This window comes from Aquarana catesbeiana, linkage group LG04 (genome assembly GCF_042186555.1).
Source record: "Aquarana catesbeiana isolate 2022-GZ linkage group LG04, ASM4218655v1, whole genome shotgun sequence".
NCBI lineage: Eukaryota > Metazoa > Chordata > Amphibia > Anura > Ranidae > Aquarana > Aquarana catesbeiana.
The window spans coordinates 222,812,546-222,840,275 of record NC_133327.1 but is presented as its reverse complement, the minus strand read 5'-3'; the positions used below and the strand labels follow the sequence as shown (position 1 = coordinate 222,840,275).

The window sequence follows — 27,730 nt, the reverse complement described above, 5'->3', positions numbered from 1 at the left end:
GCTTAGCATTTGGTGTTTGTTTACATTCGAAGGAAAATAAAAGGAAGAACAGTTGACATGTCAGTGCCTCTTTTGTGAATTTTGAACCTGAGCTTCACCATGGTGCCCACAGATACAGAGGTTAGTGTGGGCATTTTTATTATTTACCGCTTAATTATATGTAAATACTTTAATGTCCATAGTCTGAGCACAGGTGCACTATAAGGTCTTGTAAAAGTAACTGACAAGTGTTTCGTCAATTGAATGGCACTCCAATGCACTGAACCAACACACCTTTAACTTAGCTGCATTGCAGTTAATGTACTACCATGCATCAGTGTACATTACCTTGAAGAAAATAGTAGGGGTCTGATTCTACATGTGTTGTGGTGCATTGGCGGCCTATTCCAATGAATGGGCTGCATTAATACAACATATGTTTATGCGCCTATGTTAGTGCATCAGACTGCACAGGTGTAAAGGAGCCATGAATGAAAAATCATTTCACTACTAGGAAGTTGTCCTCTTGTTACAGCAAATTTACATCACACTTTAAAGTCCACTGAAAGATTACAAACTAAGATCAGGAACTTCAGCACTGATAGCTTTGTGAAGGGAGTGTTCTTTCTACATAATTTAATAAATTCCAAATTAAACATGGAACAAACACATAAAGCCTTGGTGTTTTGTCAGCTGTGTCACGCTACCGATACAACCTCCCTGCCCACACATGGATCCCAATTTGGCAAATTTGGTCAATCCCCACTAAACCAGCCAAATTTCGATCCATGTATGGCAGCATAAAATGAAACTTCAGTAAAAGATAAAATACGAACCTCATCCCACTGTAAGAGGTAACTGCTGATTTTTGATCCATTATCAGTTGGTGCCTATGAAAACAAGAGAAAACAATAATTCAAACAAATTGAAGTCAAACTCCAGCTCACACAACAGTTACACAAGAAGTTACAGCAATGTTTTTTTTTTTTCCTTTTGTGATAAAGGTTTTTCATAGAAAAAAAAACAGTGATTATTATTAACACCCCTGCCAGTGGTCAATGGTTTGTCCCAACATTCTAACTGATACAGCACACCTGCAGGATACCTTGTTCTGTTAAAAAACAAAAACAAAAAAAAAACAGACTTACTACTGGCCAGATCACCAGGTGAAAAAAAATGGAAAGAAAGACTAAAAATTAAAACGAATGTAGCCATCGGATCTATGAATTAGTAAACTGCAACATAATAAATGTTTCCTTTTGGGTTTAATACTGCTTTAAATAAATACGCTATACAGTTTTACAACACACAAAAAAGTACTAAATTCTAAATTTTTTGGGGTAATAACAAAGCAGCGAGTGAAGATGAAGCAATAACATCTTAAATCATTCAGCTGCTTTAAACCCACCAAAGGTAAAATCTCATTATCTGCCATCAACAGCTGCACTTTAACACTTTTAAAATAATCAATGTCCTTTGTTAAATACACATTCATTTTATGTCTATGTCTACAATATATATAAATAGATATCTATCTAGATAGATAGATAGATAGATAGATAGATAGATAGATAGATAGATAGATAGATAGATAGATAGATAGATAGATAGATAGATAGATAGATAGATAGATAGATAGATAGATCTATATAGATAGATATCTATATATAGATATATCTATATCTATATATACACACACACACACAAACACTTAGAATGTATTACAAAAAGGATAAGCATCTGGCATCTGCTCCAGACTTGCAAGTGGAATGCTGGGAGAAGGATAAACATTACAGTACAGAGAGTGGTCAAATAGATTCCATAGATGACAGGGCTGCAGGTGAATTGACCTTACCTTCCACTGTAGTGTGAGGGAGCTTTTGGTTCTGTGAGACAGCTTAGGCGGGAAAGGACATTCTGGTGCACAGCTGTGAGTGGTGAAAGTGATGGGTTCTGAGCAGGATCCCTTTAATGATTTGTTTGTTGTATATACCCTAAGAAAACACACATTACACACAGTATGAGATATAAAACTTACCAAATATTAACATTTCATACGAAAGAATTAAAAGTAAACCTTTAAACACCAAAAATGCAAGATGTCACGTATTGAAAAAACGTCAAGCATATGATCCTAGTACTAGTAACTGCAACAACAGCAGCAGCAGCAGCAAAATGTCTAGTTAAGGTGAACCAGTGTATGACTTTAATAGATATTTCCTAGTCTTGACAATAAGTAAATAGCATAATAAAACAACCCGCAGAGTTTACTTGTTTCCAAGTAAGTAATAGCAGGACCATCAAATATTATACGTTACTCAGAGCTCTGGAGGATCTTCTAATCCAAGACAAGGGTCACTTATCCCATTTGGGTGGCTTGCTACCACCATTGATTTTTTTTTTTTATTACAATACTATATGTATTTATTTTTGTTAATATTTCATGCGATTTTATTTAGACATTTTGCCACATGTACATGTAGACCATGCAGTTCGTCACAAGTGATAGAGGCTGGGGCAAACTATGAAAGTGCCAGAGATGCTTATAACAGTTTCACACCCATGGTTTAAGTCTCCTTTTTCTTTAAAAATAAATAAAAAAAAGGACCTTTGAGAATAGGGAATACGAATTTAGAAACTGTTACTACACCTTGGGGGATACCAAGTACACAAAGAATTTATTTCCAAAGGGATCTTGACCACTAATTTTGTAAACAAAGTTAACTTGTTTGTAAAGAAATATGGGGGCTGCCATTATTAACCTGCTTTTAAAGTGTGGAATTTGGAGCTGTACTTCCAAACCTGGCTTCACTATCTGAAGGGTTGTTGAACTTGGCCAAGCATGAAGCCAGTGAAGTCATATAAACCTGACACAGCATCCTACATACTTGCTTTAGATCACCCACCCACTTAGCTTTGGAACTAGGGATCAGGAGAACAGTCATGGCCCCTGCAACTTTAAGGCTGGGTTGACAATATCTTCGCATGCGGCTCACAGCAGGAGTCTGGTGCGTCCTCGTTCACCGTTTTGGGTCCGATTTCAGCCTGAATTTTTAGCTGAATTCGGACCTGAAAGGGACCAAAAGACGTTCAGGGCTCCTGTGCAAATTCACGCCGCAGCAGAGATATGTGAACCAGCTCCATAGACAGCCGGTAAAAATCTCCTGCTATTGCGAATTGGATGCGGAGAAACCGCATCCAATTTGTAATAGTGTGAACCCAGCCAACAGGTTGATTCGCAAAGGCAGCTGCTCTTTTTCTGTTCTCAAAGGATCCCCTTCTTAGGGAAAACACCCCAAGCTCTGCTGTAGGGGTTTCACCACCTGGATATTTGCAGAAACATGGTTTGATTCCCCTTTCTTTATTACAGTATTTTAGATTGGTATTAAACAGTATGCTGCACTTTATATCACCGAGTGTTGTTTTTTCTAGCCCCAAAGCCAGAAGCCTATAACTCACCTGACATGGTAATCTGTTGCCGGCCTGAGGTCTTTCAAATGACATTCTAATTCTTCTCCACTGCAAGAACAAATTACATATCAAAAAAAAGCAATAAAAAGGTTGAAGCTAATATGGGTTTCTGCCCTACACACATTATCATCAATATAACAGACAAAGTAAGGGAGTAAAGCTCATCCATCTGCCTAGTCAGGACTTGAAAACATTCCTAATACGTGTAACAGGTTTATAACAAGTACAAAGAATAAAGCTTTTATAAGATATAAAGCCAGATATATAGAGCACAGCCTTTATTGACATTTAAGTATACTTTACAATGTCTGAAATGAACACTATGCGCAGCAAACAAACTATACTTGTCAGCTAATGACCTGCAGGGGAAGTTCAACGTGTGCACAGCATGCAATATGTGCTTTTTATTACCTTTATTGATAGAAGGCATCACCAATATAAATGGTTACCTAACATATGTTTCACAGTGGAAGGTTTTACCTGTAAATAATCTTGTACTTTCCATCTCTCCCTTTGTCCGATAATGCAACCTCGTAACTACAAGAATACGTGAGGCCATTACTGGATTTCTCTCCATTTGGATAGCCATTGGCAGGGGACCATGTCACTAAAGCTGTTCTTGATTGAATGTTAGAAACCTGAAATAAAGGTAAAATAACTGCTCCTTCCATTTCCATTTAAGCAATTTATGCAACAGCCATATTATGCAAACTGTCTGTGCACTGCCCTACAAGAATGGAGAAAGTAGAAAGGACTCTGGCTTAGCAACTATAAAGATGCTTTTATTTTTAGAGCTAATACAAATAGGAGTCCTTTGGTTTAGACTAACCTTACTGGGAGGTTATGCCTTTGGAACCATGTGTAGCGCAAATGTTATTACTAGCAATCAGGGCTTTTTCTCTCGGAAAATAGGTGCAGGAACTCCCCCTATCTGAATCGCCCCTTGTCTCCACCCCCTACCCACCTCTTGCATCATTCCTTGGTTCCACCCCTTACCCACCTCCCAGTACCCCCCCCCCCCGCCCCGCAAACATAGATCAATAGACCCTGAATTACATTCAGGTGCCGGAACTGCGTTCCCCCACGTTCCTGCTGAAAAAAAGCCCTGCTAGCAATAGCAGACTGATTAGAAAATATGCAGTGATTGAAATAAAATAATAGAAGTGGGTGCAGCGTAAATGACCAACTAATGAAAATGTATAAAAATCCCTATTTTTTTATGAAATGGGATTCAAACAACGCAGTTCTCGGTTAGATTTATACTTTTCTACATGTCAGATTCATACATATTCCAGAGCCAATCTGAATGGAAACCTTTCACGCTAAACCAGTAGTACTATAGTGTAAAGTGGAGTCCCACATAATCACAGGAAGAATACAAGATAGCCTATGATGATAGCGCCCTTTGGGGGAACCAAACCATTCTATGGCTACAGAACCTTTCATCATTGTTATAATAGGTTTTCTGCTAAAGAGCAGGCCTCTTCCAGTCAAACATTAATGATTGCTAGATGATTTATGAAGACTGTATCTGCTTTTTAATACCATCAGCAGTCTTGATATACGTACAAAATTACATCCTCTACCCTGCATTTATAGAGATACAATTAAAATGGAAAAAGGGACCCCCTCTTTCAGGTATCTGTATCCCTGCTGACTGTCGCTCCAGTTCTTGGGAGTATTTGACCATTGCAGACTTTCCTAATAGCTGGAAAAAGCCAGCAAGATGCCTTCATTGAAAAACAGCTGTGCGCCATAAGTTGATTAGGTCCATCTAAAAGTCATGCAAATAACATTCTGCCTTTTTTCTGGGCTCATGATTCCAAATTGAAAAAATAAATAAAATAATAGGAAAGCCTTGGTCTTTCACAGTCAAGAGCTGGCTGTTTATCTTAAGAACATTAATGTGGTGATTATGAAAACATGAATAATTAATAAAGAGGAAATAGGGAACTCACCTAATAAGAAGCCAGCTAAACTAAAGGCTTCATCTCCATAGCAGAAACGAACGTAAACAAAGACCTACTCAAATTTATAATTGGCTTTGACATACTGTTTGCATGCAAAAACAAACCTTGCATACCAATTACTTCCAGGCTCTTTATTTTTACACAATTCGTAACATTTATATGGGAGGATTTAAAAAATTGTTGATTTGCAATGTAATCAAAATGTATGGGACATGTAAATAACATTGTCATATATGAAAGTGTGTCTTTCCAATTGTGTATGCCTATATACTATATATATATATATATATATAGATATCTATATCTAGATAGATAGATAGATAGATAGATAGATAGATAGATAGATAGATAGATAGATAGATAGATAGATAGATAGATAGATAGATAGATAGATAGATAGATAGATAGATAAAATAAAAAAGGTATAACAGTTTATGAGGTACATTTATAAAATGGAAGAAAATAGGAATAGGAAACATGCTAATAGTAACAGCAGCAAGACTAAAATGGAAATCCTGCCCTCCATAACACTTTCCATTCCACACCTCAATGCATCTTGGCTTTATTATACAGCTCCAGGGATGACATTTAGGTTTGGGTCAAACATGAGTTTGACCCAAACCCAGACACCATCTATTTGTGCTGTCCTAAATTGTGTCAGCAAAGGCGAGCAGTACCTATATATATGTATATATACAGTATATCACAAAAGTGAGTACATCCCTCACATATTTGTAAATATTTTATTATATCTTTTCATGTGACAACACTAAGTAAATTACACTTTGCTAAAATGTAAAGTAGTGAGTGTACAGCTTGTATAACAGTGTAAATTTGCTGTCCCCTCAAAATAATTAAACACACAGCCATTAATGTCTAAACCGCTGGCAACAAAAGTGAGTACACCCCTAATTGAAAATGTCCAAATTGGGCCCAAAGTGTCAATATTTTGTGTGGCCACCATTATTTTCAAGCACTGCCTTAACCCTCTTGGGCATGGAGTTCACCAGAGCTTCACAGGTTACCACTGGAGTCCTCTTCCACTCATCCATGATGACATCATGGAGCTGGTGGATCTTAGAGACCTTGCACTCCTCAACCTTCCGTTTGAGGATTCCCCACAGATGTTCAATAGGGTTTAGGTTTGGAGATATGATTGGCCAGTCCATCACTATTACTCTCAGCTTCTTTAGCAAGGCAGTGGTCATCTTGAAGGTGTGTTTGGAGTCGTTATCATGTTTGAATACTGATCTGCGTCCCAGTATCCAAAGGGAGGGGATCATGCTCGGCTTCAGTATGTCACAGTACATGTTGGCATTCATGGTTCCCTCAATGAACTGTAGCTTCCCTTTGCCGGCAGCACTGATGCAGCCCCAGACCATGACACTCCCACCACCATGCTTGACTGTAGGCAAGACACACTTGTCTTTGTACTCCTCACCTGGTTGCCACCACACGCTTGACACCATCTGAACCAAATAAGTTTATCTTGGTCTCATTAGACCACGGGACATGGTTCTAGTAAACCATGTCCTTAGTCTCCTTGTCTTCAGCAAACTGTTTGCGGGATTTCTTGCGCATCATCTTTAGAAGAGGCTTCCTTCTGGGACAACAGCGATGCAGACCAATTTGATGCAGTGTGCGGCGTATGGTATGAGTATTGACTAGCTAACCCCCCACCCCTTCAAGCTCTACAGCAATGCTGGCAGCACTCAGGAGTCTATTTCCCAAAGACCACCTCTGGATATGATGCTGAGCACATGCACTCAACCTCTTTGGTCGACCATGGAGAGGCCTGTTCTGAGTAGAACCTGTCCTGTTAAACCGCTGTATGGTCTTGGCACCGTGCTGTAGCTCAGTTTCAGGGTCTTGGCAATCTTCTTATAGCCTAGGCCATCTTTATGTAGAGCAACAATTCTTTTTTCAGATCCTCAGAGAATTATTTGCCATGAGGTGCCATGTTAACTTCCAGTGACCAGTATGAGAGAGTGAGAGCGATAACACCAAATTTAACACACCGGCTCCCCATTCACACCTGAGGCCTTGTAACAATAACGAGTCATATGACACCGGGGAGGGAAAATGGCCAATTGGGCCCAGTTTGGACATTTTCACTTAGGGGTGCACTCTCTTTTGTTGCCAGCGGTTTAGACAATACTAGTTGTATGTTGAGCTTTTTTGAGGGGACCGCAAATTTACACTGTTATACAAGCTGTACACTCACTACTTTTAATTGTAGCAAAGTGTCATTTCTTCAGTGTTGTCACATGAAAAGATATAATAAAATATTTACAAAAATGTGAGGGGTGTACTCACTTTTGTGAGATACTGTATATATATATATATATATATATATATATATATATATATATATATATATATATATATATATACACACATATACAAAACCCCCTATTCCAAAAAAGTTGAGGCGCTGTGTAAAATATTGAATAAAAGATGAACCCATCTTTTCATAATAGAAAACATATCAAATAGTTATATAGTTGGTAAGGTTGAATAAAGACACCAGTTCAACCTGTAGTGTGTGTGTGTTTAAGTCAATAGTAAATCGCATCTCCCTGTATGTTGTGATCGTTAAGATGCTCATCTAAACGTTTTTCTTTTAACTACTGACACGCCACTGCTTGTGGAAGAGAATTCCACATCCTTACTGCTCTGACAGTAAACAACCCTCTACACAGTTTAAGCTTAAACCACTTCTATTCCAATTTTTAATGAATGGAAATGTGTCCTTTTAAAGTCCCTCCCACTGAAAAGTTTTTTCCCTATGCTAGGATCACCAGTAAATTATTTGAATACCGCTATCATATCTCCTCTCAAGTGTGAGATTTTGAATTTGACTAAAGAAACATGTCTCAAAAGGGTTGGGACAGGGCCATGTTTATCACAGTGTAGCGCCCCCTCTTTTTTAACAACACTGTAAATGTCTGGGAACTGAGGAGACCAGTTGTCTGAGTTTTGGGAGAGGCATGTTGCCCCATTCTTGTCTGACATAGGATTCTAACTGCTCAACAGTCCTGGGTCTTCTTTGCCTTATTTTTAGTTTGAAGATGCGCCAAATATTTTAAGGTGGTGAAAGGTCTGGACTGCAGGCAAGCAAGTTAAGCACCCAGACTCTTCTACCAGAAGGCCATGCTGTTGTCATAGATGCAGTATGTGGTTTAGCATTGTCCTGTTGAAATATGTAAAGCCTTCACTAAAAAAGACGTTATCTGGATAGGAGCATATGCTGCTCTAAAACCTGGATATATCTTTCATCAGTCATGGTTCCTTTCCAGATATGCAAGCTGCCCATTTCCTACACACCAATGCACCCCCATACCATCAGAGATGCAGGCTTTTGAACTGAGCGCTGATAACATGGCAGATAGTTCCTCTTTAGTCCGGAATACACAGTGCCCATTGTTGCCAAAAAGATTGTCAAATTTTGATTCTTCTGACTACAGTTTTCCACTTTGAACAGACCATTTTAAAGGGCCCAGAGAAAATGGTAGTGTTTCTGGATCATGTTCAGATATGGCTTCTTCTTTGCATTATAAAGCTTCACCTTGCACTTTTGGATGGCATGGCGAACTGTGTTTACAGACAGTGATTTTTGGAAGTATCCCTGAGCCCATGCAGTGATGTCCATCACAGAATCCTCCCTCTTTTTAATGCAGTGTTGTCTGAGAGCCCGCAGACCACAGGCATCCAATGTTGAGTCTCGGCCTTCTCCCTTGTGCACAGAGATTTCTCTAGATTCTCAGAATCTTTTGATGATATTATATACTGTAGATGATGATATATTTAAAGTTTTTGCGTTTTTAAGTTTAGGAACATTATTCTGAAAGTGTTCAACAATTTTTAGACGCAGCTTTTCACAGACTGGTAAACTTCGGCCCATAATTCTCAGGCACTCTCTTGTTTCCTAGGATTTTCTTTTAAAGTCCCGGTTCACACCAGTGCGCTGTGAGATATCGCATGTCATTTGAACCGCACTGCAGAGCAAAGCACATGTGATGTCTGTGCGATACGATTTCAGCCATAAAGATAGTATGGCTGAACTCACATCGCATTCGGACCAACCTCACACTGGATGCTTTTTTTGGTCTGCACCAGAATCGGATCGCATGGGTGTTCACACCCATGCGATCTAATTCATGTCCGAACTGACAGTTCGCACTACGATATGCAAACTGATTTGGGGGTGTCATTAACTTTCTATTGACACTCCCAGCAGTTCGCATAGTGCAGTGTGACCTGCCTTGCAAGTCAAGTGCGATGCGCGAACCTGCAGTGGATTCACAGGGTTCCCGCATCGCACTAGTGTGAACTGAGCCTTATACCCAACCATGTTACTGACCTGTTGCCAATTAACCGAATTAGTTGCAAAATGTTCTTCCAGCTTTTTCTTGTTAGTACAATTAATTTGGCCAGCTTTTTGTTGCCCTGTCCCAACTTTTTTCAGACGTGTTGCTGCTATCAATTTCAAAATTACCTTTTTTTCTCCAAGAAAAGCAATCCCAATAGAACCCATGGATATAAATGGAGCACCGCTTATATCCATGGGTTCTATTGGGATTGCTTTTCTTGGATGCCATATCCCTCCTGGACACAGCCCTGCACTAGACCAGCATGCGGCTTACACTCCCACAGCTCCTGGAAAAGCTGTCCTTCGGGGTCTCCAGGTTATAATGTTCCATCCCTAATACACAGTTGTTTTTGTAAGTACCTAGCAAGTGGGTTTCCCCAATATATATAGAATTGCTTAGGACAATTGTCAGACCTTACAGCAAATTACCCATATCATTACAGATTTATCTCATGTGCCTGTTCCTGAAGAGTGAATTAATTCCCGAAACGCATCAAGCTCCACTACCTGCCCCGTTTCCATCATTTTATATGTTTATCAGCATTATATGTTTATCCTCTTATCTCTACTATATGGTTCAAGATCCCATACTATATGTATTTGTACCAATATATTCTGCATATTAACCCCCAATGTCTTAGAGAGAAGGTGGTGGGTTACCTACCCACCTTTCCATCTACTGTTATGCATCACTATGGTTTCATATGATTGTATATATATATATTAACTGCATTCGGATACTGACCATTATTATCATTAACATGCATTAATAGGTTCTCTTTTTTAATATTCTGCAATACAATAAATTCTGAATTATTTTATTAAATACATGCTTCAGTTTCATTTAAAGTCCCACCCTCCGCGTCCTCTTTTTAAACTAGATAGGGATGGAAGCATATGACCTTACCAGGTCACCGCTTCATTTAAAGTCCCAACAAACCCCAACCCCCTTTTCTTCAACACACTATCGAGGGATATGCTGTGTTCACATTTCATGTCTGAGATTTACAACAACTTGAAATAATTTTAATCTCACAAGGAATGTTTAAGAATGATTGTATCTACGATAGCTACACTTCATGGTAAATTGGTATAATCAAACAATAGAGAATGCAGGGTACCTAGAGTATTTGAAACCCACAATGTATCAATGTACAACACCCCCTGTTCTATATGGCAAATGATGTTTCATAATTTTAATGAAATTAAAATTGTATTGTCTCCTTACACTTGGGGTCAGTGAATAAATGCCCTCTTACACTGGCAGTCCACAAGTGACATTGACATCAGTGGTCATTAGAGATGTGTCCCCTTGCATTGGCAATCACAGGAGAATCGCCTCTTACATTGAAGGTCAGTGGAGGAGTGCCTCCTTACATTGGTGATCAATGAAGAAGTGACCCTGACCTTAGTGGTCAGTAGAGAAGTGTATGTTTACATTGGAGGTCAGTGTAGTGCCTCCCTACACTGACTGTATATTGACTGACCCTTATATTGATTGCCAGTGCATACATTCCATTGGATGTCAGTGAAAAAATGCCCACTGAGGCTGCATTCACACCTGGGCATTTTGAAACTCATGTATATTTGCCACGATTCTGCCCATGATTTCAAAACGCCCAGGTGTGAATGACAAATCTCACAACATACATTTCAGGTGACACTAAACGTAGCGCGGTCCTGCCGCGATTGTTGCACAATAAATTGCGCTGCAATCGCAGCAAACCGCATTGTGTGAGGCTTGTTACCCAAAAAAAGTTGAGGAGCTTCTTTTGGGCAACATGCTTTACTTGATGTGGTTTGCCACAATTGCAGCGAGATTTATTGTGGCACAATTACGGCAGAACCACACCGCGTTTTTAGGGGCCATTCAAACTAATGGCTTTTGAAACGCAAGTTGTGTGATATGTTATTCACAGCTTGAAATTGCAGGCGGAATTGCGTCAAATCTGCCGGCAATTCAAAACGCCCATCCTGTTTATGTAAAACCAAATAATAAACGTATGTTTTTTTTATAAGTACAAACAATACCTGTTGATCTTGTCAGAAATTCAGAGCTGTCCTGTTTTGTGCTCTCTTACCTGTGTTATCTCAAGGACAGTAACTAGACCTACTAGTTGTTTATTATTAAAGCAAAAAATAATGGGCAGGGCTGACACCACTCAGTCCACAAAAATTCTGTGTGATGTCTGCCTATGATAGGAAAATAAGAGCCGAGTCTGTTTTTGGAAAAACAACAGGATTTTTTCTTTACTTGCAGGGTCTTTAAAGGGTTAAACCATGGTCAAATGAGCACATATTGCAGATATGTACTGAATATGTTTTTTTGTTTATTATGCCTTGACATATGCTTTAAGTTCATGTTCAGTGTAAAAGGAAGATCAATCCACCACTGCTCATTACTCAGGAAAACCCTAAGAACCTCTGAGGAAACCCTAGAGTTCCATGCAAACCTGGTTGAGGAAGGCTGCACTTAAAGTGGAGCTCCATGCTCCGTCAGAGAAAAAATTAAGTCAGCAGCTACAAATACTGTAGCTGCTGACTTTTATTATTAGGACACTTACCTATCCACGAATCTAGTGGTGTCTTCATCCCGAGTCGATTTTCAATCAGCTCTCGGGTGCTGCCACCGCCATTTCGGGTAAGGGAAACCGGCAGTGAAGCCTTGCAGTTCCACAGCCGGTTCCCCACTGCGAGCCGCGCTTTGTTAATGGCCCGTTGGCGGGTTAAGGAGGAGGGGGGCTGAACTCCTGGATGACTTTGCTGAAGCGAAGTCACCCGCAAGTGGGATCAGGTACCTGTCAAAACCAGGTACCCGCCCCCCCCCCCGGAAGGTGCCAAATGTAGCAGCAGAGGGGGGAGGCAAATAACCGGCGCTTCCCCTTTTGGGTGGAGCTCTGCTTTAAGTATGTCTGTATGGAAGTAGTATGGACATTAGACTCTAAGCTCTGTCAGGAAGACATAAAAAAGAGAACCCCAGTCAAACACCTACATATGCAATTAAAAGACATATGCTCAGTTTTATCAACCAAAGGATTTATAAGTTTGCACAGTCAGTCCGATGATTTACACAGCTTTGTCTTGTTACTCATCCAGGCTGGAGGTGGAGGGGATATAAGGGAAAATGTGCCCCGCAGGAAATAAGGAATCACCTAATTAGCCGTCTGTATGTAGCAGAGGTGTCTGAATCACAAGCTAATTTAACTGGGTTTGGTCTGTTTTAACAGATTAGTCTTCTGTATATCACATTGAAGAATATCCTGGAACCATGTAAATTGATAAAAAAAAATTGTACAAGTAGGAGAATACATTTGGTTAACAAAATATACATTGATTAGAAAAACCCACCGTTAACTTCTCAATTCCTGAAAGCACCTCATGTAACTTCTTTACTTCTGGTTCATATTCTGCAACAGAAAACTGTTTTAGTCAGTAACCCACGCCACATTTCTTGTACATTACATTCATTCTGAATTACTATACATGGTGTTATATACACTGTTTCTCATGCTATAAATACACAACACTTTTGCATCAAGGAGCTGGCATCCAGAAATCCATGTATGGTCATTGTGAAAAATTAGACAAGCATCAAACTCTAGATAAAAAGCGAATAAATGCAGCTTGGTACCTGCAAGAACTTCTATTACACCTCAACCGCACATTGAAAAATGTATAACTCCCCAATCCATTTCTACAGAGATGGCTATCAGGGTGGGGATGGGGAGATCGGTGTACAGTAGAACATGTACATAATAAAACAGAGGCTGCTGAGCCTACACTTCAAACAACCTCCCTAAAATATGGAGCTATCACCATTCCAGTACAAGCTATTAAACCAGGACTTGTTAGTCCAGGCAGAACACACCGTAGTTGATGTATGATTTATGATTTATTGAAATAAACCTTGTCATTCATCATGGCATCCCTTATTGATGGTACACTGTATTTTGTGGTTACAATACTATTTATTACAACAAATCTCAAAAGAAGGAACAAGGTCAGCCCAAAACAATGCTTTGCGTGTGACCAGAACTGGAAATGAAGAGAAATCTCTCTAATGAGGATGCAGACAATAACAAGAACCTGAAAGGTGATTTTAATCCTTAGAAATGGGTTTCACATTGATTAGAACTTTACTTTGGTGTTTTTATGTTCAGTCACACATATTATGCAAAATTACATGCTAGAAGTTGTTATGAAATGCTATTTCAGGTGGTTGCGTATAAGTAAAGAATAATCTTTAAAGTTATTATTATACAGGATTTACATAGCAGCACCAGTTAACACAGCACATTACAGAATAAAGGGAGGTAGTACAGTTACAATACAATTTAAGACAAGGGTAAGGAGGACCCTGCTTGTGAGCGCTTACAATCTAGATGGAGGGCAAAGTGATATAAAACGTCAATGGCTCCAGTACCTGTCAGTCAAACCCTAGGAGCAGATGACGGGGGTCAGGACTGAGTCACACTGTATGTGTCTATAGACGCAGTCAGCATGGCTCGGGACCGAGCCTGCAGTCGTGCCACCATAGGAAGTGGCTTCCTATGGTGGCACACCAAGAAGAGGAGGAGCCAGAAGGACCGTCTGGGGACCCCAGAAGAGGAGGATAGGGCTGCTCGGTGCAAAACCATTAAACAGAGCAGGTAAATATGACATGTTTGTTATTTTAGGACAACGATTAAACATTTAGAGTCACTTTAAATCACCACTAATGTTTCATACCAAAAGAATAAGAAATACAAGATACAACAACACAGGGACAACACAACTTAAATTGCAACTGGAGAAAGGGCCACTTTTAGCTACTCAAAGAGGGGTTGATTTACTAAAATTGGAGAGAGCAAAATCTGGTGCATCTCTGCATATAAAAATGTTTGTCAAAGCGTAATTGAACAAGCTGAAGTTAGAAGTTGATTGGCTGCCATGCACAACTACACCAGATTTTGCACTCTCCAGTTTTAGTAAATCAACCCCAGTATATGCAGCTGCCAATGTCATCATGCCTTTCTGCTCAAAATCTCATGATTAGAGACAGACAGAAGTACACAGGCCACCAAAAATGTAAAGGCACATTTTTAATCATTTATACCACTACTACTGCAACAGCTGCTGCAGCCAAATACAAATTATATAAAAAAAACTTGTATTAGCAATATGTTAACATTTTTGAAGAAAGTTTCACAAATTTGGGTGGCTTCTACAAAGGATTAGGGTAAAACTAGTTAAACAACGTTTTAAAGCATGTCATTATTAACCTTCCTGGTGGTATGATTATTTCAGATTTTTGATGCTCAAAGAGGTACAATGTTTTGCATGGAAATTTGGCGTTTTATATTGTAGGCCTGTAATTCTTAGGAATAACATACCTAAATCTGTCCAAAAAAGAGTCTAGTAGATATCCCGGGTATGATAAAGTTTGAAACACGAATTCATAAATTATACTATAATAAATAACTATAAATAATTATAACAAATAATAATATAATAATGATAAAAATTATTCAATAATGTAATCAAATCAAAAACACTGAAATTCAGTTGCAGAAATGTCACTGTCATTACTTTTCAGTGTTTGATGACGGATTTCCCCACAAATCACTATCACTCAATTCTGCAAGTGATTTTAATTTATTATCGCTGTTTTTGAGCTGGTCTAAAACCGCTTTTGATGTAAAGGGACACTTTTTGGTTGCTATGGACAATCTCCAGTTTCCAGGCAGAAAGAATAGTATTTATAATATAAAACTGCATGCAGGACACTGGACAAACCACTAGGGACAAAGGGGATGTGAAATAATTTGATAGAGTAATGCAATCTGTAAGATTACAGCGTACTGTATGTGTTATGTGTTTTTAACTTTTTGAATTTGGTGCCGTTCTCTGTCCCCGTGCGTCGCAACGCTCACAGGGAACGGAGCTCGGCGATGTGATGAATCGAGCGGAGACACGGCTCGCACACACAGCGGGGAGGACATCGCAGGATCCAGGGGACAAGGTAAGTAAGCTCTTCCTGGATCCTGCGATGCGATCCCGAGTGTGGCTCGGGGTTACCGCTTTTGCTACTGAAAATTCACCCCGAGCCACACTTTCTATGAGTAAGCACTAACGCTAGTGCGAAACGTCAGCTCTTCTCCTGTCTGCTGCTATTTTGTTTTTGATGTGAATTTTCTGAATAAACAAAGCAAATCTACGAGTGCGGTTGTCCAGCATTTATTTTCGTCTTATTGCTACTAGCAGTAGCCAGCACCAACAACCTCCTAACCAAGAAGGATTTACTTTTTGCCTGTCTAATCCTCCTGGAGCGGTGATTACTCTTCTCCACACTCGGGAATACCGCCAGGGAGGTTAATATTATAATATTAGTGAAAAAGCCATTCTGTTAACCCAACACCCTTGAACATAACACAATGAATGCATGAACTACTTAAATACTTAAAGTGATTGTAAATGTTAAATTTTTCCCCATAAAATAACAAACATGTTATACTTACCTGCTCTGCTCTGTGTAAGGGTTTTTCACAGAGTAGCCCCAATCCTCTTTTTCTGGGGACCCCCGCCGCTGCTCCTGGTTCATCCTCTTCTCGGAGTGCCACCATAGAAAGCCACTTCCTATTGTAACACACCTGTGGGCTCGATCAGGCCCATTGACAGTGCAGCTCAGCCCCACCCACCTCTCTCTGCTAATAGGATTTGACTGACAGCAGCAGGAGCCAATGGCTATCACTGCTGCCTGAGTCCCGGTGAGAAGAGAAAGAGAGGGAAGAAAGTATTGCAGCAAGGAACATTGCTAGGTCGCTGAAAAGCTCAGGTACATAATTTTTAGTGAAGTGAGGGAAATAGTTAGTGGGGTCAGTGGTGTTGATATGGGGGTGCAGTCTGAACCCGGGTGACACCATCAAACAGTACTATGGCAGGCCTGGGGAAGGGGGGGGGGGGCAATGCACTAGCCTGTTCAGTGCCCTCTGCCTTTCCAGCTGTCACTCTGCAGCAGGAAAAATCTCTGGGCCACCCGTCTTTATAACAACTCTTTAAGGTAGAACTAAAATCTGCAGTGCTTATCTCCCCTCCAGCGATGCAAAGTCCACAAGCTCTCTCGTTGCTGTTAACAACTTCATCACCTAGTCCTATTCTGGGTTCTGCATCTTCGCCCATCTTAATTGGTTGGTGTGGGACAACATAACTCTTTGCACATGCACCCGGGGGTAAATTCCAAGGCACCAAAGCATGCTGAGATTGTATACTAAGTTGTATGTGTACAGCCTAAAGGTATTTGCTAACAGGCAAATAATAGGCACTGTTTGCAGAAGAGACATATTCAGGGTGGTTCAATAAAGCAATCAAGGCACTTTTCTGGCAGTGGTTTCCTACCTGTGTCTAATTCAGGCAAGCACTGACAATTTTGGTGTGGTGGCCCGATGGATGGGTGTCTAAGACACTCTTTATGAGTTCCCCCTAATACAGTCTTTTTTGCAATTAAATACTTTCTGCTGGCATTTTTTTTTTAAAGTTGCACTTTAGGTTTGGAATTCTGTTAACTTTGGAGAAATGTACTTTCATTTTCTGTTGTGTCTCCAGGACAGGAAATTAAGGGAAATCTTCCCAGCAGGGTTTAGCAATTTCCTGTTTTATCTAAAACTAAAAAAAAAAAAAATGTTTTGGCTTTAAATACACTTTAAAGCAAGTCAGATATAAAATACATTTAATACAATTATGTATAAAATGGCACAGTGGTGTAGTGGGTAGCACACTCGCCTAGCAGTAAGAAGGGTCGCTAGTTCGAATCCCAAACACGGCACTACCTGCCTGGAGTTTGCATGTTCTCCCTGTGTCTGCGTGGGTTTCCTCCCACACCCCAAAAGACATGCTGGTAAGTTAATTGGATCCTGTTTAAATTGTCCCTAGTATGTATGAATGTGAGTTTAGGGACCTTAGATTGTAAGCTCCTTGAGGGTGTAGGGACTGATGTTAATGTACAATGTATATGTAAAGCGCTGCGTAAATTGACGGCGCTATATAAGTACCTGAAATAAATAAATAAATAAAATGTAAAATGTCTGTACATCAAAATACAATCTGTATTTTAAAACAGTTCCTTATTCTGTTTTGTATTAGCCTCTGTACTCCCATATACATTACCGGAAGAGAAAAGGCCAACACCATGAGCAAATATGACTTCCTTATAATGCACAGGGTTATGAATTTAACAATTGGAGCTTGCTGACTGGTGGATAGAGGACAGCTATGTCCTCATCAGTGAGATGCTGTATATTTACTATTCAAATGTAGCCCCAACCAAGCTGTGTTGCTTTCAAGCAGTGAAGGAAAGTAAGGTCAGGCAGAACTGTGCTGTGTGGCAGAAGTGTTTAAATTAGAAAATGTTCTGAACAGAATTGTATATCAGAATTAAGCCAGTTAAGGTAAGTAAAACAAAGTACATATTATAAAAAAAAATATATATATATATATATATATATAAAAATTATATTTTAAAAAAAGCTGTAAGTAAGGCATATTGCATGAGTAAAAGTAAGTCGGTTATTAATTACTTCGTTTTTTTGAGAAGCAATATATTACTTGTCCATTAGGGGTCAGTCAAGACCAAAGAATAAAATCTACATTCCAGATAAAGAACTGTCTTAACCAATAAGCAAATGATACATGTGTTTCAACTGTATCTAATTAAAACAAGAGATTTAATTTAACCTATTAGCATGGACAATATTTCTAAATGTTTCTATTCACTTTATGGTGCTTTCACTTGAATGAAACTACAAAAATGCGTATTAAATAGCAGTATTTACAAATGTAAATATGCAAGTTTAAATTGTTTCTCTTGTTACTACTCTATTATTATTATTATTATTACTAGTAGTAGTAGTAGTAGTAATTAGTAACAATAATAATAATAATAATTAGTAGTAGTAGTAGTAATAGCAGATGCAGCAGCTGTAACTAAAAGATGAATCTAGCATAGAGAGGGCTATGACTTTCATACCTGATCATCTGGTTTCGTGTAGAACAGCGATACATTTTACATTGTAACATAGGTCACTACATGTAAAATAAGTAACTTTCAGCCTTCTGATATTGCCCACTGTGAGATATCTACAATATTGATGTCACAGTACTATGATGCCTTCTTGCATCTGGGTAGGGGGCTTTACAGGAAACTGTTGTAAATTATTTTCTTTTGAGTGAGGAGAAAATAATAGCTTTAACCCCATAATTGTGATGGTTTAGCTTTTATCTTTTTTTTTTATCCTCTAACAAACACAAGACTATAGCATGTTTGGGTTTCAGTCTGCTAATATTTTCCATGCACCAAACCTTTTCTCAATTACTTATCCACAAACAATCCCATATGCCAGAAAGTCTTTCAAAATCAGTTGTCCAGATTTTCCTCTCTGCTCAGAAGTAAAACATCCCTTAGTATTCTACAAATCACCATAGAGTGGAGCAGGACAGTTACACATTCAGGAGACTACTCATGTTTAGACTTACAGGGCAAGGTAAAGAAAGTGTATTGGCCAATGGTGACTGTAAGAGGTGACCTGAAACAAGTGTGAAGGATGGAGTTAAAGTAGAAATAGAGACAATATATCAAATATAATATTATTATTATAACAAGATTTATATATTGCCAACAGTTTACGCAGTGCTTTACAACATGAGGGCAGACAGTACAATTACAATACAATTCAATACAGGGGCGAATCAGAGAGCCCTGCTCGTTACAACATTAGGGAAAACAGTACAGTTACAATACAAGTCAATACAGGAGGAATCAGAAGGCCCTGCTCGTTAGAGTTTACAATCTAAAAATATGTTGTGAAGCATTAAATGAGCAGGGCCCTCTGATTCTTCTTGTACCAAATTGTAACATAACTGTAATGTCTGCCTTAATTTTGTTAAGCGCTGCACAAACTGTTGACACTATATAAATCCCATATTATAATAATTACCGTATTTATCAGCGTATAACACGCACTTTTTTCCCCTTAAAATCAGGGGAAAATCGTGGGTGCGTGTTATACGCCAATCCCGACGATCTCCGCTGATTGTGAGGAGCGGAGCCGACATACACAAAGCTGAGTGTACTTCGGCTGGACTAGGCTCCTCTCGCAGTCCCGCCCCTGACTGTGAGCAGAGCCGAGTCTAGCTGAAGTAAACTCAGCTTTGTGTATGTCCGTGGCGCTTGCTTCTCTCCTCTCGCAGTCCCGCCCCTGACTGTAAGCAGAGCCGAGTCTAGCCGAAGTAAACTCAGCTTTGTGTATGTCGGCGGCGCTCGCTTCTCTCCTCTCGCAGTCCCGCCCCTGACTGTGAGCAGAGCCGAGTCTAGCCGAAGTAAACCCAGCTTCGTGTATGTCAGCGGCGCTCGCTTCTCTCCTCTCGCAGTCCCGCCCCTAACTGTGAGCAGAGCCGAGTCTAGCTGAAGTAAACTCAGCTTTGTGTATGTCGGCGGCGCTCGCTTCTCTCCTCTCGCAGTCCCGCCCATGACTGTGAGCAGAGCTGAGTCTAGCCGAAGTACACTCGGCTTTGTATATGTCGGTGGTGCTCGCTTCTCTCCTCTCGCAGTCCCGCCCATGACTGTGAGCAGAGCTGAGTCTAGCCGAAGTACACTCGGCTTTGTATATGTCGGCGGTGCTCGCTTCTCTCCTCTCGCAGTCCCGCCCATGACTGTGAGCAGAGCCGAGTCTAGCCGAAGTAAACTCAGCTTTGTGTATGTCGGCGGCGCTCGCTTCTCTACTCTTGCAGTCCCGCCCCTGACTGTGAGCAGATCCGAGTCTAGCCGAAGTAAACCCAGCTTTGTGTATGTCGGCAGCGCTCGCTTCTCTCCTCTCGCAGTCCCGCCCATGACTGTGAGCAGAGCCGGGTCTAGCCGAAGTAAACTCAACTTTGTGTATGTTGGCGGCACTCGCTTCTATCCTCTCGCAGTCCCGCCCCTGACTGTGAGCAGAGCCGAGTCTAGCCGAAGTACACTCGGCTTTGTGTATGTCGGCGGCGCTCGCTTATCTCCTCTTGCAGTCCCGCCCCTGACTGTGAGCAGAGCCGAGTCTAGCCGAAGTACACTCGGCTTTGTGTATGTCGGCGGCGCTCGCTTCTCTCCTCTCGCAGTCCCGCCCCTGACTGTGAGCAGAGCCGAGTCTAGCCGAGTCTAGCCGAAGTACACAGCGCTCGTTCCTCTCCTCCGATCGGCGCCAATTTTAAAAGACACAAGTCTGTAAAGACACAGGCTGCAATGACACAGGGAAGGCTGCAATAATGACAGAAGGCTGCAAAGACACTGGGAAGGCTGCAATGACACAGTCTGCAATGACACAGGGAAGGCTGCAATAATAACACAAGACTGCAAAGACATTGGAAAGGCTGCAATGACACAGACTGCAATGACACAGGGAAGGCTGCAATAATGACACAAGGTGCAAAGACACTGGGAAGGCTGCAATAATGACACAAGGTGCAAAGACACTGGGAAGGCTGCAATGACACAGGCTGCAATAATGACACAGGGCTGCAAAGACACAGGGGAAGGCTGCAGATGGACACTGATAAGGCTGCATTGATGGACATTTATATGTAAGTTTTTTTCCTTAAACTTCCCTCCCAAAAAAGTTTTTTCCTTAAAATTCCCTCCTAAACTTGGGGTGCGTGTTAAACGCCGGCGCGTGTTATACGCCGATAAATACGGTAACTGCAATCTCACTATTGCATACCCAATAATTCTGCCAAGTTACTTCCTATGATGGGGTGACAATGCTATCACACCACTTCTGAATTCTGAGCATCGGTGTCACCCTCGTGTTGCTTTGTCACCACTGACAGACACATTTGTTCGTCAGAGGCTGGTCTTGCTTGCCTGGAGAAGACTTTGGGGGAGATTTACTAAAGATGGAGCACTCCAAATCTGGTGCAGCTGTGCTTGGCAGTCAATCAGCTTCTAACTTCAGCTTATTCAATTAAGCTTTGACAAAAAAAAAACTGGAAGCTGATTGGTTTCTGTGCAGAGCTGCCCCAGATTTTACATTTTCCAGTTTTAGTAACTAACCCCCTTCGTGAGTGTGGATTGGTATTTAAAGCGGAACTTCCCCGTAAAGGTAAGTTGAGGTGCTGGTTTTAAAAGCCAAACACTGACATATTCTCAAACAAGATCCTTGGCATGAGGTCTAAATTCAAGCTGAACTAAGTGTAGATATCTACAAATATTAAAAGTGTATCTCAAGCCAAAACACAACAGGAAGTGAGAGAAAATCTCTATCCCTTAGATGATTGTCAGCATTAGAATATTTCCCCTTTGAAATATGCCTTCTACTCCTGTTTTGGTGATAATGGCCACCAGGAAAAATAGATAAGGTGAATGTCCACAGGGACAAAAGCAGCCAAAAAAAAACAACAGGGCTTCTAATCATTCCACACTAGCCAAAACAAAAAAAGTTTAGATACACAAAAAGACAATATATTCCTTTATATGTATTCTACAAAGAGCTACCATAAGCATGACATCAGCCTCTAGCCATTCTTTGCACATCAGAACTAGGACCATTAGTTATTCAGGCTGTGCTGCATGTCCTGACACGTTTATGTTGACTGCAGGGGAGAAAAGAATGAGTTTATCAGTGTATTACTACTACTTATTGATCTGATCTGGAGGTGAGGAGACCACTGTATACCTTAATGCTAACAGCCTCCTAGCTGTGTTGTCTGGCAGAGATGTACGAATCACAAAAATGGCTGGGCAGAACTACAAGTCCTTTAGCAGACAACACAGTTTACATATGAGTATTTCTTGTCAAAAGAAGTTTATTGAGTATACAATATTATAAAGATACATAAAGTAAGTTTACAAGGATCTATAAAGTAAGCTCATTGTTTTACAGTAGGGTTTATATAGGTAAATATCATGAAATTTCAAATATTAAACATTGGGTTCACGTAAACCTAAATTAAAGATATATATCATTTCCTTAGTTACTTTTGTAGGTATTTAAATAATTTATACCTACTATACATATTGTTTACAAGTAGAGTGTATATAGGTCAAATAAATTCTGATAATGAGCTTTAATCGTAAGGTGGAGAAAAGGAAAGAGAAAGAAGAAAAAGGGTAGAAAGGCAGAGGAATGGTCCACAAGGTTGTCCCGCTCGTCAGTTTATTATTCTTTTTAGTTCTCTTTGAAGCCTTAGAATGGGTGTCTCTGTAAGTCATTTAATCTGTTACCATGGCAACAGGACAGAGTCATTGAAGTTTGACAGGAACTGTTGTTTTATCCAAGGATGCCAAAGTTTTTCAAATTTTGGAATTTGATTTTGATCGATGGTTACCATCTTAGCATGGGACATTGTATTATTCATTCTGTGAATTGTTTCTGCTAGTACCAATGACATATGAGTATTTCAACCTTGCATTTAGCGACCTGCCTAAAGTCTAGCTTTAGTTGTTCAAATATCAAAAACACATAAAACATACAGGCCGCAAATAAAACAAGGCCCTACAAAAATATACACACATGTTAAAGGCACCTATAAACTAGGACACAAGAGATGTCTGTATTGGCATGCCATTAATTACAGAAATCCTACAATTACATCACTGTCTAATAGCATTGTCTCATCCATCTTCATTTGTAATAGATTTTTTATCATTTTAAGGAGGCAATACCGTGCTAGTTGTGGAGATAGCTCCTTTTTAAAACTTTGGTACATACTAGAAGTTGACCACTAGATGGAACTATACTTCTTGTTAATATATTGTGTCATTCAATAGAACAGTATACAGTAGTTTACGTAAAAAAGAAACCAACCAGAAAAGAAATCTGTGAGCTATCATTGCTGTCATCTTCTTTCTAAAATACTAGTTGCCTGGCTGTCATACCAATGCTTTGGCCTCTGAACTTTCTAAGTGAATGACCCAGAACAAATAAGAAATCTGACTCTCCTGACTTTTAATTGTTCCACACTTGACTCATAAGTATTTAAAGCATAAATTGCAACTTACCAATTCTTAGATGTGGTAGCTGCATTCATTTTTTTTTTTTTGGTGAACCTGCTAGGACGTTTGTTGTTTTTCAATAGAACACGCTGTCCAGCAGATGTAGCAGTTATATGGTTGACCCAAACCACTGAAGACTGACAGGGGTGCTTACAATGATCACTTTTATTTATTATTTATGTACAACCTTTATCTCCAAAAGGAACAAAGCTGTTGCAGTAACTGCTTAAAAAGTGTTAGCAGGATTTGGGCTTCAATTTAGTGTATCTAAATGTACTACTTCATCTAACACTCCCCCTACCCTGTTATCCAAAGGTGTCTCTGTTGCTCTTACTTTCAAAGTGGAGGCACTCTAAAGTCAGCCTAGATGGTTAGAATCTCAGCCGTTTCAGAAGGGACCGGCCAAGATTCAAACTATGTATAGGCAGGATGATTGTACCAAAACTGATCGATCGATCAACTTGGGTAAAACCAGCCTGTATAACTTTTCACGTGATTATTGCCGGCGGATGTAGCTGTGTGTTCTCCTGGCGGGGATGGTTCCCCCACCCCTGCCAGGAGAACACAATAGCTTCATGGGAGGGATTCCCCCATCAACACTGACTGTGCTGATGAGGAAATCAACACAGAGAAGATCGGTCTACCTATGGCCGGTATTAAACTAGAGGTGTGTTACTGGTCAGATCACCAGGTAAAAACAGAGGGAAAAGATCCTAAAAAAAAAGCAAACTGATGCAGCCATCACATCTAATGATTGGTAAGCTGTAATATATTATTGTTTTGGGTTTGGGTTTAATATGACTTTAACTCCAGGTAAATGGAAAATGTCCTTTCAGTGAGGCCACTCTGTACTCCAAGGGTAGAAAAATAAACAACTGCCTTTACCTCATTCCTAGATCTCACAGGCTTTCTCGGCACTGTGAGAGCAGTCCCCCAAAGTTCTCTTTGCAACTCCCCTGGTTGCAGGTTCTCCGATGTAATCAGTGCTGCATTGCACAGGAGGATAGTGAGGGCTTGTCCACATTCCAGAGTGTCAGAGAGCCGAGGAGAGTTACTACTACTTTGGGAGCAAAGAATATGCTCTGCCCCTCCAGCTGTCCTCTACCATGGTGGCCACCAGTGGACTCACTCACCCAGACCCAGTAGATGAAAAAGAGGGGGAGTTGGAATCTTTCTATCCCCACAAAATACTTTTCAAGTTCTTCCTACACTTCTGTCTCTATCCCTCTCCTCACTGTATTCACTGTTTTTCTCCAGTTTCTCTGAGAACTTTATCATTTATCAGCTTCCTGTACTCTTGTCACACTTCCTTGGCAACTTCTCATCCTGGCTACCCTACTTTCTTTCCTTTAAAATACACAATATCATTCTTAGTGACTTTAAATTGGAAGTCCAAGGACCACATAAGTACTCCTAAAATTGTCCCTTCCCCTCTCCTAACACCTGTTCTGACCAACCTGTGTAAGAAAGATCTATATACTTACCTATTTCCAGCCTACTCCAGTCTGGTCATGTGATCTCTCTTATGTCAGCCTATTCTGACTACACAGGTTAGTCAGAATAGGTGTTAGGAGGAGGGAGGAGACAGCTGCAAGATTAGTTAGGTGGAGCCTTGAATTCCACTTTCACATCCCCATTAATGCTACTACCCTGACTACCTTTAACTTCTCAATGAAACATCATCTCTAGACCTAATACAATGGACACACACTCCTACTTACTCTGATGGCCACACCTTTGACCTTGTATTCTCCCACCGCTGCACACCTTGCAATCTTTCCAACACTCTGCAATCTTTCCTCTCTCTCTGATGACAGTCTTATCAGTTTCACACTCTTCCAGACTCACTTTCCCTCCAACCACCAGTTACCCTTAGGGGCCCATTTAACCCCCTTTTCTGCTCTATTCTTCTACTGACTAGCTTCAAGACAAAACTTAATTCTTTTCCTCTAATCAGATCATTGGCAACACTTTTCTACCGCTAACTCTCTACTTCGTCCCCAGGACATTGCAAATCATTTGAGGCTGGGTTCACATATGAGCACACAGCAGCTCACAGCAGGAGTCCGGTGCGTCCTCGTTCACCATTTCAGGTCTGATTTCAGCCCGAATTTTTGGCTAAATTCTGACCTAAAACGGACCAAAAGAAGCACTGGAGCCGCTGCAGAGATATGTGAACCGGCTCCATAGAGAGCCGGTCACAATCTCCTGCTATTGCGAATTGGATGCGGGGGAACCTAGTGTGAACCCAGCCTCAAAATATGATAGATGCAATTTGAGATCTTCACTGGCCAGATATCTCTCTACTTAACTTACCATATGTCGCATTACATTCAGTGCTTTCCTCTTTTAACCTTATTACTACAGCGGAGGTTGCTAAACTTTTCACTGACATCCACCTTCCTCGCAACTACTCCGATCGCCCTCTTGCTCTATTCTACAGTCTAATGCACATCTTCAATCTCTCCTTCTCTACTGGCATGTTTCCCTTCCCTCTAAAATATGTTGGTCACTCCTATACTTAACAAGTTTCCATTGAACCCAACCAGTCTGAACAACTTAAGACCCATCTCCTCACTCTGATTTATCTCCAAACTTCTAGAACACTAAGGGGTTGATTTACTAAAGCCAAATAGACTGTGCACTTTGCAAAGTGCAGTTGCAATCTGCAAGGGCAGTTGCTCCAGAGCTTAGTAAATGAGGTAAAGATTCACTTTGCAAAAAATACCAAATCACATGCAAGGAAAATTTAAAAAACAGAAGTTTTGCTTGCACATGATTGGATGATGGAAGTCAGCAGATCTGGAGCAACTGCTCTTGCAGAGTGCAACTGCACTTTACAAGGTGCATAGTCTATTTTCCTTTAGTAAATCAACCCCTTAGTGTACAACCATCTGAGCTGTTACCTCATTAATAACAACCTTCTTGATCCCTTAAAGTCTGGATTTCATCTACCACACTCTGTCTCTGATATAGCTGACCACCCGCTCTTTCTTAAAAATTTTATTCCCTTGGCCTCTGACACTCTTCCCTTTCTCGATTCTTCTTCTACACAAGCTTCACCTGCAACTCTATCTCTCCCTCTCTTCTCTTTCCGTTGTGATCTGTAGGCCCTGTCCTTGGACTCCTTCTATTCTCTTTCCATAGTTCCTTCCTTGGTCAATTGTCCATGGCTTGCAGATTCAGCTCTATACTGATGACAATAAAATTAACCTCGCTACTCCTCAGCTCACCCCTTCACTCTCATGCATCACTAATTTACAAAATGACATATTAGTATGCATGTCACACCACTTCTTAAAACTCAATCTTTCCAAAACTGAACTCATATTATCCCCCCCCCCCTTCCCAATGCCCCCCTCCCTGACATTTAATCAATAGCACAACTATCAGCACCTTCCCTCATGTCAGGGTGCTCAGAAAAATCCTGAACTCTAACCTCTCCTTTCAGCCCCACATTCAATCACTGTCCAAATCTTGCCAGCTTCACCTCTTTAACATTTTCCAAAATATGCCCCATCTTAACCAAAAACACCACCAAACTACTAATTCACTCCCTTGTTATCTCTCACTTCGACTACTATAACTTCCTCCTTGTTGGCTTACCTCAACACAAGCTACACCACCTTTAGTCTACCATCAATGCTACTTGCAGACTTATCAACTTCACCAACGGCCCAGTGTCACCTCTCTCTGCCAATCCCTCTACTTTATTCTGCTTGTCCAACAAATAAAAAAATGCTAACATACAAAGCTATCCACAATTCCCAAGCTACATCACCTCAATCTAAAAACAGAACTTTTAATTTTTCCATCAGGTCACCCCCTACGCAGTTATTACATTTTTGTATCACTTGAACCTCCCTTTTAGACTGTGAGCTCTCACAAACAGGGCCCTCCTAACTCCCATGTCTTGATTTGTATTGTAGCCGTATTATTTCCCTT

At 40.4% G+C, this 27,730-nt stretch overlaps 1 protein-coding gene across 2 annotated transcripts in view; it reads right to left on the bottom strand.

The window, feature by feature from the left end:
• The window catches only part of FNDC3B (fibronectin type III domain containing 3B), a 471,921-nt gene that overhangs the window by 155,863 nt on the left and 288,328 nt on the right, over window positions 1–27,730 (bottom strand). For both annotated transcript variants that reach the window (XM_073626229.1, XM_073626230.1), the window contains 5 exons: window positions 13,141–13,199; window positions 3,931–4,088; window positions 3,439–3,498; window positions 1,835–1,973; window positions 816–869 (listed from right to left, as the gene is read on the bottom strand). In XM_073626229.1, coding sequence (XP_073482330.1) covers window positions 816–869; window positions 1,835–1,973; window positions 3,439–3,498; window positions 3,931–4,088; window positions 13,141–13,199 — 470 coding nt within the window. The remainder of the gene's footprint in view (window positions 1–815; window positions 870–1,834; window positions 1,974–3,438; window positions 3,499–3,930; window positions 4,089–13,140; window positions 13,200–27,730) is intronic.